The 17,908-nt window shown below is 30.1% G+C and overlaps 1 protein-coding gene across 6 annotated transcripts in view; it reads left to right on the top strand.

Moving 5' to 3' along the window:
* The first annotated feature begins 12,000 nt into the window (after positions 1-12,000).
* LOC100251978 (pyridoxal kinase) overlaps positions 12,001-17,908 on the top strand; it is a 60,896-nt gene continuing 54,988 nt past the window's right edge. For all 6 annotated transcript variants that reach the window (XM_010662033.3, XM_010662034.3, XM_010662035.3 and 3 more), the window contains exons 1-3: positions 12,001-12,197; positions 12,290-12,398; positions 17,692-17,840. In XM_010662033.3, coding sequence (XP_010660335.1) covers positions 12,127-12,197; positions 12,290-12,398; positions 17,692-17,840 — 329 coding nt within the window. In that variant the 5' untranslated portion in view covers positions 12,001-12,126. The remainder of the gene's footprint in view (positions 12,198-12,289; positions 12,399-17,691; positions 17,841-17,908) is intronic.

Here is a 17,908-nt window from a genome sequence, read left to right on the forward strand (position 1 = left end):
AGAGAACCCAACTTCTTAAAGTCATCAAAGTAATTGCCCCTAAAAGATGACGATTGTCCCTAAACATTAGTCTCAACAACTCTAGCCTGAAGCTCAACCAAACCAGCCAAGTCCCAAGATACTTATAAAGCCTTTTTGCATTCATAGGAGGCAAACCCTCAAGTGGAGAAGGCACATCATCATTAGCCTGACTGTTTTTGGAAGATGCTAGTCTTCTTAGTGGCATGGTGTCCATAAAGCATATGGTATAACTAAATTAGTCACTAAGAAACCAATAAGACAATTTAGAATTATAAGGAAGAATACGAATTTATAAAAGATAAAGTTGAAGCTTAAACTAATGCATCACCAAGGTTTGAAATATTGGTAAATGCAGATATATTGACACTTGGATTTTATGGATATATATAAGAAATATTGGTGGATATTTTGACAAAAATAGCGGTGAGACAGAAATTATGAAAAATTCATGAAAATGTTTAGAAAAACTTCAAAAAATGATAAAATAAACAAAAATATACATATTAAAGTTATTTTGTAAGTGTAATTGACATAGGTATGATCCAATATAATGTTTATAAAAAATTTTAAGAAAAAATTAACTTAAATTCCTTTAATATATTTATATTCACTTATTTTAAAAATTAAAAACTACTTTTATTAAAACATATTTTATTACATTTTAAATAAAAAATTAAATCGATTCACAAAAATTATTTTATTTGAGATTTAATTTAGAAAATTTTGTTATAAAATTGTGGTGACAATTTTTTTCTATTAACATTAATTTATTTAAATAATTAAAATTACTAAAAATTATATTAATAATTTATTTTATCAAATTAATTTTAATTTATAAAATATTAGAATTTCATTAATTTTTTTTATATTTTAGTAATTTTTTAATAAATTTATATTTTTAATATTTTAAAATAAAAACATTTAAAATTAAATAAAATTAGAAGGATAAATATAAAAAAATTAAAGTGAAGCAATAGTAAGTTTTTTAAATATGAGTAATGAAATAAATATGAAAATAATTAAAAATAAAAGGATAATATAAAATAAAGGGCGATATAAATTTAAAATAAGATAAATTGGAAAAAAATAATGAAAAAAACATGGATAATTTTTTTTTTTAAATGAGATTTTTGAAAAAATACCAAAAAATTCATTTAAAAAAAAAAAGAATTGTTGAAAAATTGGTGGTATATCGACGATGTTTTTATGATTGTTTGACTCTCCTCTTCTTTCACACATGTGTGTCCTCACGCACGATAATTTCGTCGAAATATCGGTAATTTCTTGAAATATTGCCAATTTCATCTATTTTTGGGCAATTTTTCATCCAATCAATAATTGACGATTGATTTCGTTTCAACCACCACCGTAAGTGATATTTTGCCAAAATTTTGGCATTTTTTTTTGATTTTTCAAACCCTGTGCTTCACTCATTTATCCCCAAAGTAATCTAAAATAAGTTCCCAACAAAATCATAACCTAGTACTCTAATACTACTCACTCACACACCAAAACCCATTCCAAGGGCATCATGATCATTTCACATCTCAAGTCTAAAGGCTTAAAGTGGAAATGATACAAACATGTATCTTTTAATTGGAAATTACTAATTACCAAATTCTCGTTCAAAGTAATAGAACAAAAATTCTAAAATCTTCAAATCTCAGCTTTAAAACTAACACATTAACTAAAGTATTGTAATCTAAATAACTCCAAACCCAAATAATTCAGTGGGAATCAAGTTTAAACATTTAACAATGTCCAAAAAAATAGAGTTGAACCAAAGTTCCTAATAAAGAAAATTCCCCTACTTAGCCATCACTCATCTCCCGAATTGAGAGTACCTAAAAAATTGTCAATAAAGGAGAATGAGCTCAAAGCCCAATAAGAAATCTTAATAGAGTTTCATGAATCAAATATTTTCAATAATAATTACAAATATGAGATATAATGTACATTCTTTTTCATAAAACTTTTGAGTTCAAACATATTTAAGCATCCAAAATTTTTCTAACAAACATTTTATATCTATCTCAAAATAATTTCATATCATATTCAAGTCAACAACATCCCAAAATATTTGTACTCTAATTAACAAACAACAAATGGTGTCCAGTTAGATGAGACTTTGCAAATGAGTGGCTAGCCTCAAATTGTTCATTTTTAAGGTGGGCAAAACCAAACACGGTTAGTACTAGTAACCTCTAACCAAAACCCTAGAACTTGGGGTCCAAACCAATTATAGTATTCACCAAAAAATATAAAGGTCAACTATTATATCCCATTGACAAGAGCCAAACAAATTAGAATCAAACACTTTATCTTATTTATCCAAAACTTACTAAAATATATATCTCCACATTTTTTTTTACGTAAACAAAAGAAAATGTTTTAATATATACTTTTTTCATGCAAAATATATTTGATCTATACATAGAAACAAAAAAAATAATATTTTACACATTTCAAAATAACCTATAAAACGAATTTTTATTTTTGTAAAATTTGCATTAATTCCCCTTATCTCAAAGAAGTACTAAAAAACGTTAGAGAAAGATAATTCTAAAGAATTTACTCTTCATCTAATATGATATATATAAAAAATAACTAATACTATTGATTATTTATCTAAAATGATAGGTTTGACAATCCTAAACAACAAATTTCTTATATTGATATTTTTTATCACCTATATTATTTTTAACTTCCTAATAAATAATAATATAAATTAATGAATTTCCAAATTTTCATAAACTCATATTTCTTCCAAATCTTATTATAACCATCTATTTATTTTATTTACTTAAATAAAAGTAAAACTTTTACTAAAAACAATTATTCTTATTATTATATAAGTTTTAATTGTTATAATTTGGAACACCATAGATATGATCCTTTGCCTTCTCTTTGAACCTCCAAACTTGGTTATAGGTAAACTAAATTCCATGTTCTCTTACAAAATCTTTGCATATTTGATGGAGGAGATAACTTGGAGTTGACCTCAAAACTTACTCAACAACAATGACACCTCTCTTAGAACTAAGGCTTACTTGTGAGGAACACTCATCATGGGTTGAGTGATTTTATTAGACACTATAAGTGTGAACTTGCAATATTCTATTCCCAATTCCAACATGAGCTGTTATTTTCCAAAGGAATCTATTGACAAGGCACTTAATTGACCTATGCTTGGGGGAATTCTTCTTATATTTGTATTGAAACCTTCCGTCCATTGACATCAAGTATATTACATTGCAAAACTCCTTTGAAAGCATGCCCCAAGCCTAATATCGCATCACGATACCGTTCAAATTCCAAAGGCTTGTTTCCATATTCTGCACACCTAGTTGCAAAACCTCTTAATTGCATTAAACAACAACATATTGCATCACAAGAAGCAATAGACGTATGATGTATGACCTATGTTCCTAATGCAACTGCATAGTACAACAAAATGGAGATGTTAAACATAGATAATCAAATGGCAATATGGTAAATAGTTTTCCAGAAAGCAAAATTGCAATACCAAATTACTTTTTCTTTGTGAGAGATGTTTGACTGTTGATTACTACCCAAAAAGTGCTATTTTGCGCCTTTAATTCATTATGTTTTAAGCACTTTTGTGTAGTAGTTCTCCATTTTTATTCCAATTGGCATGTTAAGAACCTAGCAATGACTTCTAATCATATTTGTGGCTAGTTTTAGTATTTTGACAGTTTTTTGGATCATTAAGACAAGCCAAGTAAAGGAGAGAAGCAAAGAGGAAAAACAGAGGAAAGAAGCAGTTTTTGTAGCCGTGCACTGTCACTTTGGGAGGCTTTATTTTGTTCATCGTGCAAAATCACCTTTCAAGAATCCCATATTCGGAATTGGCTTGGAATTGCTAACAAATCAAGTACCTATAGTGGTATATTGCCATTCGTATAAGGAGCTCAAAATGACAAATTTTGCACTTTGTACTGTTCATGCGAAAATGCCATGCAAGTGCGAATTTCGCACCAGCCCATGCAAGTGCGAATTTCGCACCATGTATTGTTCATGCGACTTTGGTGCGAAATCTCCTCTGTTCTGCCGACTCCACATGAGATCTTTTCTTTTGTGTTTTTTTTTTATGTAAATTCCTTTCTCATCCTTGTAATTAGCCAATCACAAGCTTTGCTTTGTAAAGACTATAAGAGGGGTGGAAATCATCTCTCAAATTTATTATTGTATTTTTTCACTTAGTGAAATTTTCCTCTCGGGGAGGAATACAGAGTTCTCTTTGCTTTCCTTTTCTCTCTTCTATTTTCTTTTTCTTAGAAGCCAAACAACCTCTAAGGATTTTTCCCAGAGGATGAGAGGCTAAACCTTTGGTTTCTTGGAGTGAAGGAAGCTAGGTGAAAAGTCCAGATGCAAAAGTGGAAAACTCTCGTGCATTAAATACAGGTAGTTGGAGTTTATAAATGACTTTTAAATCTAAAGTTTTGCTTTAAATCCCTTAGAATCATTTTGAATGGCCAATACATGATAAGCTTTTAGGTCTCTGTAGATACTTATTGCTAGATCCACATAAGACCATCAGTTATCATGTACGAGCCATTGGAAAGTGGCTCAAGGTGAAGACCTATAGTGTCTAAAGCCGTTAATGGAACTTGACTACCATTTCTATTGACTTTTTATGGATTAAATCTTCATTGTTAAACCTATACCAGTTCGGGAAACAACCATCCTTTATGTTGTTGTCCCCAATACGAGGAGAAAAATCCGGAATTTCCCACTTTGCATTCTGAACTTGATCCTAGCAACCTTTAGCTCCAGGAGACTTTCTTTCTTCCATTTTTACCTAGTTCTATGTTAGTTTAGTTTCAAACACCACTTTCAAAACAAATTTTATTTTCTTTTAAACTTTAAGTTTTTGACAAAGGAAATCATCAGATTCAATTTCTAATCTTGAGTCTATCACTGGTAGAGTGAAAACTCATCCCAGAGTTCAACCCTAGAGCTACTATACTATAGTAGCTTTGCTACGCTAGTATGAGGTCATAGGATTTATAAATATTTTTTATTAAAATACCCAACTAGGCACGAATCAACTATCCCCATTTGTCGATGGATGTACAATGTATACATGGACAATTTCATCACTATGTGTGACCAACTCATCCATATTTGAATCATCCTCCAATTCTTGAAACATTTTAAAACTATATTTGAGGGTGTAGTAAAATTTGATCCCTTCTCTACTTATTTTCCACCTATCACACGTACTAATAACAAATTCTTCATATGACATTCCATCATGGATCTTCACATCTTTATTGAGGCCACTTATATAAGTTGGTTGTCCATTGTTATCTCTTATAATTTCACCACTTTTAAGAACATAACAAAAATTTATTTTCCCATTTCCATTAACCTATTACATAGAAAACTAATCAATAGCAATTTTAAATAAATAAATCGAAACTTAACAAAACAAATGTGACTATCAACACTTCAAAATTGTGTATATACCTTGCACTAGATTACATTACTTCACAAAAGATACCATTATACACCCCTTGTACGGTAAGGCAAATGGATATGTATAGGTAGGATAAAATCCTTATACACATGGTGAAAACCTTAGTACAATCATGCTAATTCCCTATTAGTCTTAATGGAAAGCGTAAAATGAGGGAAACAAAGTACAAAGTTGTTAAAAGTAGAAAAACTCTCAAATTACTTCACAAATGATAGCATTGTATACCCTTTGTACAATTAGCCAAATGGACTTGTATAGTTAAGGTAGAAACCTTATACACTTAGTGTATATTATTTGTGCGGTGATGGTAATTCCTATTAGTCCGTATCGAGGACTTAAGTTGAGAGGAATGAGTAAGAGATTTGTTCAAAAAGGAAAGTTCATGAAATTGCTTCACAAAGGATACCATTGTATACCCCTTGTACAATCAACTAAATTAACATGCACAGTTAGGATAGAAACCTTGTACACTTGGTATATAATATTAGTGTAGTGATGGTAATTTCTTATTAGTCCATATGAGAAAGATGAACATTATGTTACAGTTGGAAGGTTATTATTAACAACCATTATCAATGTATCCTTCAAAAGTAGAATGGAAAGGACCTTGAATTTACTAGTGGGATTAACTTGGAAAAAAATAAATTAACAAATTCAGTAGAAGGACCTTACTTGAAGCTCTATGGCCTATAATACCAAGCTAGGAAATAAGAAACAACAATGAAATTAACTGAGTTGCATTGATATACCAAAGATGGGTTATAAGTATATTACAAGTTTAAACAAATATGGGAACAAGTACCAAATATGTAAATAAATGTTAAAAAAATAACACCCTAGTATTCTAGTCACAATTCAAATGAAGCCAATCTAATTACATACTAATCCATACCAAATGATATGGTTAATTCAAACTACACTAGCACACCAAATCATAATGTTATTATTGGGATATGATATAAATCATAATGATTTAAAGATATACCTATTTTGATGTATATTCATTGCATGCATGTAAGGACCAATATAGATAAATGGTTAATTTAATAGGAATTAAATTTGTCATCTATATACATAGTGTTTTATTAGAGTGCATAATTTTACACATAATATATACATACATTTGACCAAAACATGTACTTAACATAACTTGCACCATGGGTAGCTCTTTAAAACAATCATCAAATTTCACTTCTAGTAGAACCAATACAACATCCCTTGGTTGACTCATTTCCCATTTTTATTTTTATTTTATAAAAAGACATTGAATAATGGATCACTATTACTGGTTTTTAAGGGGCAATTGAATTTGAAAACTCAAATTCATTTCATTTGTATTCTAAGTGTTGGTAAAATGTTATTTTCATTATTTTGAGTTGGGTGAGTGAGTTTTTTTTTTTTTTTTGGAATTTAAAGTGTTGATAAAATGTTATCTTCCTTGAATAAAATGAATTATTTTAATTTTAAATTCCCTTAATGGAAAATATAATAATTAGTATTTCCATTTTTTTTTTTAAAAAAGTGATAAGTTTTTTTAAATGATTTTACCATTTTCAAAGCAAATATAATAATTAAAATAATATTTCTTTTTGGCATCTATTACAATTAAGGGAATTTAACATTAAAATAATTCATTTCCTTTATACTCAAGTATGCTAAGACCTATTATTTAAAAAAGTGGTAAGTTTTTTAAATGACTTTACCATTTTTTAAAGCAAGTATAATAATTAATATTGTATTATACTTTTTTTTTTTGCATCTATTACCATTAAGGGTAATTTAAAATTATAATAATTCATTTCCTTGGTACTTGGTATGCTAAGACGTATTGTTTTTTTAAAAAAAGTGATAAGTTTTTAAAATGATTTCAGCATTTTTAAAGCAAAAATAATAATTAATATAATATTATACTCTCTTTTTTGCATCTATTACCATTAAGGGAATTTAAAATTAAGATATTTCATTTCTTTCATACACTCTAGTATGCTAAGACATATGGAGTTCCTCCCATGTCCCTTTCACAAATTGAGTGCTTTGTGGGGTTGGAATTTTAGTGCTTTTGCAAGGACTTAGCAACTTGTTTTCTAATAGTAATAACATTATGTGGGAATTGCTTTACGAGGAATTTCTTATCTTAAAATGAATTATATTTTCTTTGCATTCAAATCCCTTCATTCCAAATACCATGTACATAACAATAACATATATTTAAATTAGAGAACAAAAAAGTAAAATTAAAATAAAATATTTATATTAAAATACTAATCATTCCTCAAGTTCAAGGGTTCCATTTTTGTAGATTTAGATTTTATGACCATTGGTATGGGATCATTATGTTTTTTAATAAATGAAATAAAATCAAATATTAAAAAATGGTAAATAGTTTCACTCTAACAAAAAAAAAGTATTAAAAAATAAAAATTCACAATCCTTTTGCTCTTCAATTTTCTTAGGAACCAAATAGTGGATTGAAATTAGGGATTTACCTGATTCAATATTGCCTCAAATATAATTCTCATGTGCTATGTGATAGAGTTTAGAGATGCCGATTGGATTTTGAGAAGATTTGGTGTTTAAAAGTTCAAGAGATTTGAGGCAGGTAGGTAGGGATTTGAGACTTTCACAACTTTTAGGGATGTCAATTCGATTCTGAGAAGATTTGAAGTTTGAAAGATCTTAAGAGGTCGGAAAGGGATTGAGAGATTTTAGGATTTTTAAAGGTCATATAGATTTTAGGGTTTTCAAAGTCATATTTACTAATGATATGACCTCATTTTTAAAGGGTAAGGCTTTTAAGGGTATTTTTGCCATTTACTGATAATTACTCTCATATCCCTGTAGCAATTTCACTAGTTTATCTAACTTTTTACACTAATAATGCAAAGTTAAATCCCTTAATACTAATTTTCAACCCCAACAACCCCTTAAGCATAATTTCCCCAAACTAAAAGATGTCATCCCTTGTAAATGTTAGAAAAGCGATGTGGTACATCGTCTTATCTCTCTATTATTTTGTGATAATATTTTTCTTTCAAATATTGACACAGTTATGGAGAGAATGCATGAAGACGGCAATTATATCTTTTGATTGCTAAAGTGCTTTTGTTTGGTTGCGAACGTGGGGTGTGGAAAGACATTTAGAGGTGGAAAATTCTAGGGTACCTCTTCGGTACCTACCGAAAAGTTTTTCTAAGCCATTGGATGTTCAAGATTACATCTTGGCCATCCATTTTAAATTTGAAATAAAAATTCCACTTAACCAGTTAAGGGAAGAACCGGTTGAGGCCTTCTTTCTTCCTCCCTTCTCAACAATTTTGGGTTTAAATAAAATAAATATGAGATAAAAATAGAATTGGAAAAAAATAAAAATAAAAATGATATAAAATTTGAAAACATATATATTAACAAAAAAAATCATCAAATATCTTAATTACATTATTTTACTTTTAACAAATTATTAAACATTTAAATTCAACATAAAAATGAATATGGTAATATTTTAATATGAAATGAGTATTTTCATTAAAATTCAACATTTTGATAATCATATGTAAAGCTTAGGTAATTAGATTGTCCTAATTTTTTTTCGTACTCTCCAAATTTTACATTTTTTGAATTTAAGGTTTTTAAAGTTAAATTACAATAAACTAAATTACTAATACTCTTTTGAGTTACTAAAAATCAATATGAAAAATGTGATGAAAGTACCAAATATGTATTTATCACATTTTTCATATCGTTCTCATATTCTTCGTACCCTAAATTATTTATATTTTTAAAATTTCATATTTACTTTTTAACTTGAAATAACAATAACATAGTTTAATAATATTATTTTGAGTTATTATTGATAGAATTGTTACAAAAAAAAAAAAAGAATTAAAAAATTTTAAAATTGGAAATAATGTAAATTATCCTAAAAAAATTAGAAAATTAAAACACTAAAAAATTATAGAGGATACGAAAAATGTGAGAAAAGGTATGAAGATTATGAGCAATTCTCACATTCTTCATACCCTACCTCACATTCTCCATAGCCTGAAATTTAACAAATTATTTATTTATTTTTTATTTTTTTCCACTTAAAAATACAAATAATATTGTTTATCGATACTAATCAAGCTTAGAAATGATGAAAATTATTTTTAAGAAAATTTAAAAATTAAAACAATAAGGTGGTGTTTGTTTTTTTACTTAATTCTAAATAGAACCTTAATACTTAATAGTATTAAATATTAGATTGTTTGTTTTTGTAGTATTTTATTTTTATTAAGTATTAAAAAGTAAAAAAAACCATTGTGTCATTTTTTCTATTTAGAAAAAGCCATATATTTTGGCTTTTTCTATTTAGTAAAAAGTTTATAATAGGTCATGAAAAAGTAAAAAAACAAACCATCTAAATTCTAAAACTAAATGATTTTCAGTAAAAAGCCAAAAAAACAAACACCACCTAAGTAATTGTAGAATGTACGAATTATGTGAGGAATGGTACAAAGAATGTGAGGAATCTTCACATTCTTAGCACCCTTCGTCATATTCTCTTTACCCTTGAAAATTTTACAAATTTTCAAACTTTTAAAATTTTTTTCCACATGGAAATACAATAATATTATTTATTGATACTAATTAAGCTTAGAAATGATGGAAATTACTCTTAAAAGAAATTAAAAAAATTATGGAAGTTTGTACCCTCTCTTACAAAGTTCGTATCATCTCTTAGAAAGTTCGTATCCTATCTTACAAAGTTCGTACCATCTCTTAGGAAGTTCGTACCATCTCTTACAAAGTTCGTATCCTTTTTTACAAAGTTCATACCATCTCTTACAAAGTTCGTACCATTTCTTATAAATTTCATATTCTCTCTTAGAAAGTTCGTATCATCTCTTAGAAAGTTCGTACCATATCTTACAAAATTTGTACCCTGTCTTAGAAAGTTCGTACCATCTCTTACAAAGTTCGTACCTTGTCTTAGAAAGTTTGTACCTTGTCTTACAAAGTTCGTACCATCTCTTACAAAGTTTATGTCATCTCTTACAAAGTTCGTACCCTATCTTACAAAGTTCGTATCCTATCTTACAAAGTTCATACCATCTATTACAAAGTTTGTACCATCTCTTACAAAGTTTGTACCATCTCTTACAAAGTTCGTACTTTGTCTTACAAAGTTCGTACCATCTTTTACAAGTTCGTACCATCTCTTAGAAAATTTGTACCATGTCTTATAAAGTTCGTATCATATCTTATAAAGTTCGTACCCTCTCTTACAAAGTTCGTATCCCATCTTAAAGAGTTCGTACCCTGTCTTAAAAAATTCGTACCCTGTCTTAGAAAGTTTACTATGTCTTACAAAGTTCGTACCCTCTTTTAGAAAGTTCGTACCCTCTCTTAAAAAGTTCGTACCATCTCTTAGAGAGTTCGTACCATCTCTTAGAAAGTTCGTACCATTTCTTACAAAATATTGATGACAATTTCATAACAAATGACTAAAAGCTCTCAATTTGATTAATAATAACTCAAAAAAAAAATAAAAAATCTAGATGTTATAAGTCATTACATATTTAAATGTCATTTAACATGACATTTCTACCTACAATAGTTATATGTAAATGGAAAAAAAAAAAATCAAATGTTACCTTTTAACACTTGTAATCACTTGACATCCTTTGTATAATGTCTTCTTCAAGACATATAAAGCTTCATCTTCAAATTTAATCTATGAACAAAAAAAAAAAAAATTATATAAAAATATTAAAAACAATTTGATAACAAAATTTTATAATAAACTCATAAAAAATTCTAAAATCGTTATTTAACATCACATTTCTTCCTACAACAATTATATTTTGATAAAAAAAATATCAAATATTACCTTTGACACTTGTAATCATTTGAAATCTTTCATCTTCTTCATATAATATAAAATTTAAATTTTCTCTCTCAAAAAGTTTTAAACTTGATCTTGAAATTTGATTCATCAAAATACATCTTACATATTTTATAATTTGGTAGTTGAAATTATTTAATTTTCATATTAAATTATCCATTTTTTTATATATGAATAGTGACAGTATAAGAGTAGTTGATAGGATTTTCTTTTTTTAGATAGAGTTAGGTAATGTATTAAATAACAAATTATATTTGATATTTAATAATAAATTATAAAAAAGTTGTAATATTTAGATATATACATGAAATACATGTGATTATTTCTCACCAATAAGTCATGTTTGATAAGTTTTTACAAATTTTTTAATGATACGTGCTCTACACATGTTATTTTATTATTGGGGTCTTATTGGGGTCAAATGTGGGGAGGTAGTGGGTACCAAAGAACAACCTTCAGAGGGTGATGGTTAGAAGTTTGGCCCTGCGTCAGGAAGTGCGTGTCTGGCCCAATCAAGGAAGTACATGTTTGGCCCAAGCAATCGTCCGGCTCATGCATCGAAATCCCCAAACCGCCCTTGCCCAGTCAAAACACCCATATTCTATTTTCGACTCTGGTTGCTCGCACTCAACGGCAAAACGCCAGTGGCAATTTCGCAAATTTACCACGTATTCCCACACTATAAATTCCAAAATCAAACCAAATCTAAGCCTTCTCTATGCTACGTTCTCGGTCTCCGCTCTTGAGCCGTCTGCAGCCGGCGAGAATCTCGGGCATCTTCTTTTTCCGGTAAATGGCTATCCCCAAACTCGCTTTATTTTTTTTCATTGATTTCCTTTTGCGATTTTCTTTATTCGGTTAATCTGGAACTGGAATTCCAGGTACATAAGCTTCTCGAAGAAATCGTTAATGGCGGCGCCACCGATCCTTTCGCTTGCTTTGCCCTCGGAGACTGGACGAGTTCTCAGCATTCAGTCTCATACTGTGCAGGTATGGGATTTGCGTCTGGTTGGTTTTCGGGAAAGTTGAAAGGAAAAGTAAAATTTCCAGTTTGACTGTTCCGTGTTGTGCACGCTGTTTGTGGATTGTGAGGAAAGGAAGAAAATGATTAAGGAGAAGAGCCTTCCGCTAGCTTTTCCATTTATTTTCTCTCGTTTTTCTTTTATTCCGAGAACCAACCAGGGTACATGGAATAATTGTACAAGTCTTACGTTAGTAGAAAAGGATTTTTATATTTTACATTCTTTTATTTCAAGGGTTTCTCATGACCAAATTGGATTCCTGTGTTTTATCTATACTAATTTTATTTTGGTTTCTTGTTAACTTGTTATTTAAATGTAATCTGAATCGTGTGCATGTGTTTGGCTGTTATTGGTATAGTTGATCGAGAAGAATGAATGAGGAATGTTTGCATTGTTTTGAGTAATAATTTGTATTCCTATAAAGAAATGTTTTAGCTTCTTTGTTTATGTTACTCGATATTTATTTTTAGGTTTAGTTGAATGGAATATCTGTTTTTGGTTATTATATTTGATCTGTGATTGAGGAAAATGAATGGGGAATGATCTTCTTGTCTGAGTAAATAATCAATGATTAAGTGGTAATTGATAAGCATAGTTTTGCGATCTTTGTTGAGATATGGGTTGATGCTTTATGGTGGAGAATGCATGTCTGAAATATGTATGCATCTCAAATAATGGAAGAGAAACAAACAGAAACAGAAGAAATACATTGGCACGGAACAGATTTCTTAATCTTTTATATAAATATGTGTGTGTGTAGATATGTATATGTATATATATCATGTTTTTTGACCATCTTATTAAATTTACAGCTTATACTAATTACAATTATAAAATAAACAAAGCAGGGTAGTCCAAAACATAGTTGTTAAAAACTTATGATAAATGCAGTATCTTTTTTTTATGGAAATTGATATGTATTGCAATTTGTCTCATATCTTAAGCATATCTTATAATGCATATATGATATATGATTTGGTATGCAATATAACAATATAAATCTACATTCTTGTTGTCAAAGGCCATGTTGGAAGTTAAGCAAATTTATTCTTACAAAGAATATTGGAAAATTTTCATTTTAATCATATGAATGTTTACATTATATTGGTTATTTATTCATTTTCCTTGTGGGTTGGGAAAGGAATGATGTCAATTGTAAAAAGTTGGAATTTTGGAACAAATATAAGTAAATATGCCTAGTTAAAATTTGGAACTATAAATCATATTTTAAAATTTTAAAAGTTTATTTTTGTTAATTTTGTGATGAACATATACATTAAACTCATATTTTGTTGAATTGAGCTTTTCAAAGCTCTTGTATTTAATGTTTTTATACGGTATGATAAAGGTTAAAATCTATAAATCCTAATATCTTTCATGAAGTTAATTATATATTGATGTATACTTCATGCTTTCGATATATTTGTATATGTCTACATATATATATATAAATTTATTTTTCACCATATAAACAACTTACATAGATGATAAGATACGATTTATGAGTTAACAATTGTGGTCCAAAGGACTAGGGAAAAGTATGATTTTTGCCACATTATGTTTTGTAATTTAGTTATAGAACTAACGAGGTATACAGTGATGGATGCGTGGGCTGCATTGTGAATTTAACTGAACCAGCTATAAAATTTGAATAGAAGAAGATATGAACCAAAACTGGACAGCTTTGTCTCTCTGTTGTGGACCAAAATCACTTTTTCCATTTGTGTGGAAATGCTGTACTTTTCTCTTGGGTAAAGTAACCTGTCGATTGGTCTCAGTTGAATACTGTTGTGGCATAATCTAAATAGAATTTATGCAAGGTTGCTTGCTTTTTTTAAGCCAAATGGGCATATATTCCATCTTAATTATGGTTCTATAATTGGATGGCTCGCAGCCAGAGGAGGGGATGCCATTGTTTCACTAATAAGGGGGTTTTAAGTTTATCACCTGTCTTATTTGATTGTGAATTGAAATATGCACCTGCATGCTACTATTCATAGAGTAAAGTCAGACAGGAAACACAAGGTCTTTTGTTACTGTAGTCTGCCACTTGATAGTACTAGTGTTCTGAAAGCTGAAACCATCCTTCTGATAACTTGGGAAGAGTAAAAGCTGGCTAAGAAGAGAATCAGTCAATAAAGGAGGGAGAATGCACAAAATTTGTGAACAGATGGGGATATTAATTGAAACTGAAACACCCTTGTCTTCTTTGTATTTCTAGACATGGTCCAACCCCAAGCATCCAGCCTATTTGGAGATGCAGTACTTCCTGCTTTGGCTATTCATTGTATGGAAGTAGACTCACTCTGGTCTTAAGCAAGGAAGAAGTTGAATGTTTACTAAGAAAGTCGTGAACATCCAAGTGTCGCATTCTTGAGGTGTGGGCCTATGCACTGAGAGTTGCTACTTCCTCTCAATCTTTCTCTTTGAGCTGTAGTGTGGAGTACACTTTATTAATGCAATTATGGAATTACTTGAAATGGAGTGTTGTATCTAAAACCACCTATCAGAAAAAAATGTGTTGTATTCTAAACCAAATATAAATTTCTACCTTTCCTAAGGTAGGAAGTATGGGTAATTGTTCAGATTTTTGAAAAGGTTGATGTGCATGACTGACTTACACTAAATAGATATAGAAGGCTCAAGAACATTGTGTGTCTAAGTGAGATGCGACAAGGTTTGAGGTTTTTGTGGGGGGATCTCGTTCCTCTTTGAGTTGAATTTTTTAGTTATTCTTCTTCCCTTTTTCTTTTTGTTTTTATCCCTTTGCATTGGGCCTTTCTTGGATGTTGTTATCATTGTGCACTTTCCTTTTTTACCCTCTTCTTGCAGAATACCTTTGTACCCCACTCTTCTCTTACTTTCAATTCATTTTTAATCAATTGTTCTTTTTGATAAAGAAAAAGAACAAAGTTACATCAGGTAACTGGAGTTGACATCGCACTAGAGGCACTTTTGAAAGGTTTTTGTCCATGTGAGGCACTTTGGGAGACGAAATGCACATGGACAAGTGCCGATGCACCTAAGCATGTTTAAAACTTGAAAATAAATGCTTATTTAATTTGGAAATGGGATTGGCTTGTAATTGTCATGGATGACACACATAGTGAACATGTTATGGCATAAGTTCTCTTGGTATTAATATAAGACACAAGGCCATTAAAAGATGCTGGTCCCACGACTCCCACCAAGTTGGACCTAGGAGGGTAAGTTAGATATTGCCCTGGGCATGGAATTTTTATGCAAAGTAGCTGCCCTTAAGACTGGATGCCTGCATGTGCATGTGGGTTTATTAGTGTGAGACTTCTCATGTTAAACTAGGTCCTAGATCTTTTGTTAGTTATTAAAAAAAATATACTTTAAAGGGGAATAGAATAGGAATTTAAGTAGTAGTAACTATCATATAATGTTTGTTGATGTCTCATTTTGCAAAGTCCATATTGGCTAATCATTGCATGTCATGTTTTTAACTTATGACATGTGAGCTCTATCCTAACATGACAAAATACAAGGTTCATATCACATGTTCAAAACAGTTTTCCATTAACATGGTACTTGATGCACGGATAGATCCAATGCATGGATAGGTCCATCTCTTTCTCTGCATCACTCCTTATGCCACAATGCTACAACAATTGGATATATCTGCCTATCTCCAAGCAAATACTTGACTCATTTGGTTGCTGACAGAATATGAATGTCATCTCTTGAAGGGATGCTAAAGGTGGTCTTTTCTGTTCCACCTCTTGGTGAAGGTGACACCATGCGTACCTAAGAGAGATGATCGTTTCTTTCCTATTTTAGGAAAGATTGATAGTTCCCTCCCAAATCGATGGTTAGATGATCTCCTATATCCTCAATGAAGATGTTACCCTTGGCATAACGCCTTGATGCTAAACGCTTAAGCAAGTCAGGAATATGCTTTGATTAGTCCAAAATGGAATTGACGCATCTTGGTAGGGTAGTTGGTTGACCTACTATCGAATTTCTTTTGAAGGGGTTTGAGGGTTTTGGTTTAGTGGCTAGAGTTGGGGGCTTCTGAGGCAAAGTTGACATGTATCAAACTTATTTTGACTGAAATGAAAAGGAAGGGGGTGTGAGGTGGTTGTGTCTCTGTGACACATGTCATCTCGAGAGGCTTCAACGTTATCATAGAATAATTGATGTATGATTTTTTATTTTGGAATACTATATATAAAAGGCTCCACTTCTTGCCAAACAAAAGGAGAAAGGAATTCCCCTCCCCTAAAAATTTTCTTATTAATTCCACCACCACTTTGTACAATCCTTTCTTGCTTCTCACTCTTCTCAACTCTTTCCTCAAGCTTCTGAAATCTTACCATCCAATGTGACTGACCTCTTATAGTTAAAACCATTATATAAAAAAAAACCTAAAATGCACACATAAAAGTTTAATGATATATTTATTTACAAAATGTCATTTCCATGTGTTTTCTTTGCTTTTTAAGAATTTATCATGTTTGTATTATGTTTTTCCCACTTGAGCATTGCTACTTTAATCCTTAATGTGGTAATTTTATAGGATGGATTAATTTTAATTGCTACCTTCAAGTGGTAAAGGGTTAGGGAAGGTTTGTGGGATGTTTCTAGTCTCAAGTCCCAATAGTGACAAAAATTTACCTATCAATTCTCTTTTTTTTTTTTTTTTTTCTTTTTCATTGTTGTCTTCATATCTTGTTAAACGCTTATGTTATATTGATACTATTATGTGACTCTAAAGTATTTATTTCTTTACTCATACCCTTTCATAAAAGCAAATTATTATACTTTGCAATGCTTGTCTTAGTTTGATTCTTATCATTGGTAAGTATCAAACTCTCAATTGCTACTCTATGTCTTTGCTCACCTTATCATTTTGGAAAAAGAATAAATTTCCTTCATACATTTGGGCACTATAGGGAAATGAAAGTTATAAAACTATCCTTTCTTGCTTTACCTAATATTTGAAATAAGCTTATCCCCATCCCCTCATCCAATAGCATGTGTATTAAGATAATTCTTTACGTGCATAGAAAAAATTTAATTTTCTGGAATTGACTTGATTTTTTTCCATTGCCATTTATAGTTTCCTTATGCTACATGTACTTTGTGAAGGATGGATTTGTGTATTTAAAATGGAATAATTCATTTCATGTGTTCCAAACACCATTTCAACATAAGCTTATGTAGTTACATTTAATGTGTTTGTGGTAGATTATATTTGTGTCTTAACTTCATTACCATTTTCTATTTCCCCTTAGGGATATGTTGGCAATAAATCGGCTGTCTTTCCCCTCCAGCTACTGGGCTATGATGTCGATCCAATCAATTCAGTACAGTTCTCAAATCACACAGGCAAGCTGCTTATACTTCACTCAAACAGTCTCAGAACTCTGAAGCCTGAAATATGGTGCGAGGTCAACTGCCAATCTATATGAGTTCAGGCATGAGATCCTAGTAGCAATTGAGGTTAAATTA

The sequence above is a fragment of the Vitis vinifera genome, chromosome 14, assembly GCF_030704535.1.
Source record: "Vitis vinifera cultivar Pinot Noir 40024 chromosome 14, ASM3070453v1".
Classification (NCBI taxonomy): domain Eukaryota; kingdom Viridiplantae; phylum Streptophyta; class Magnoliopsida; order Vitales; family Vitaceae; genus Vitis; species Vitis vinifera.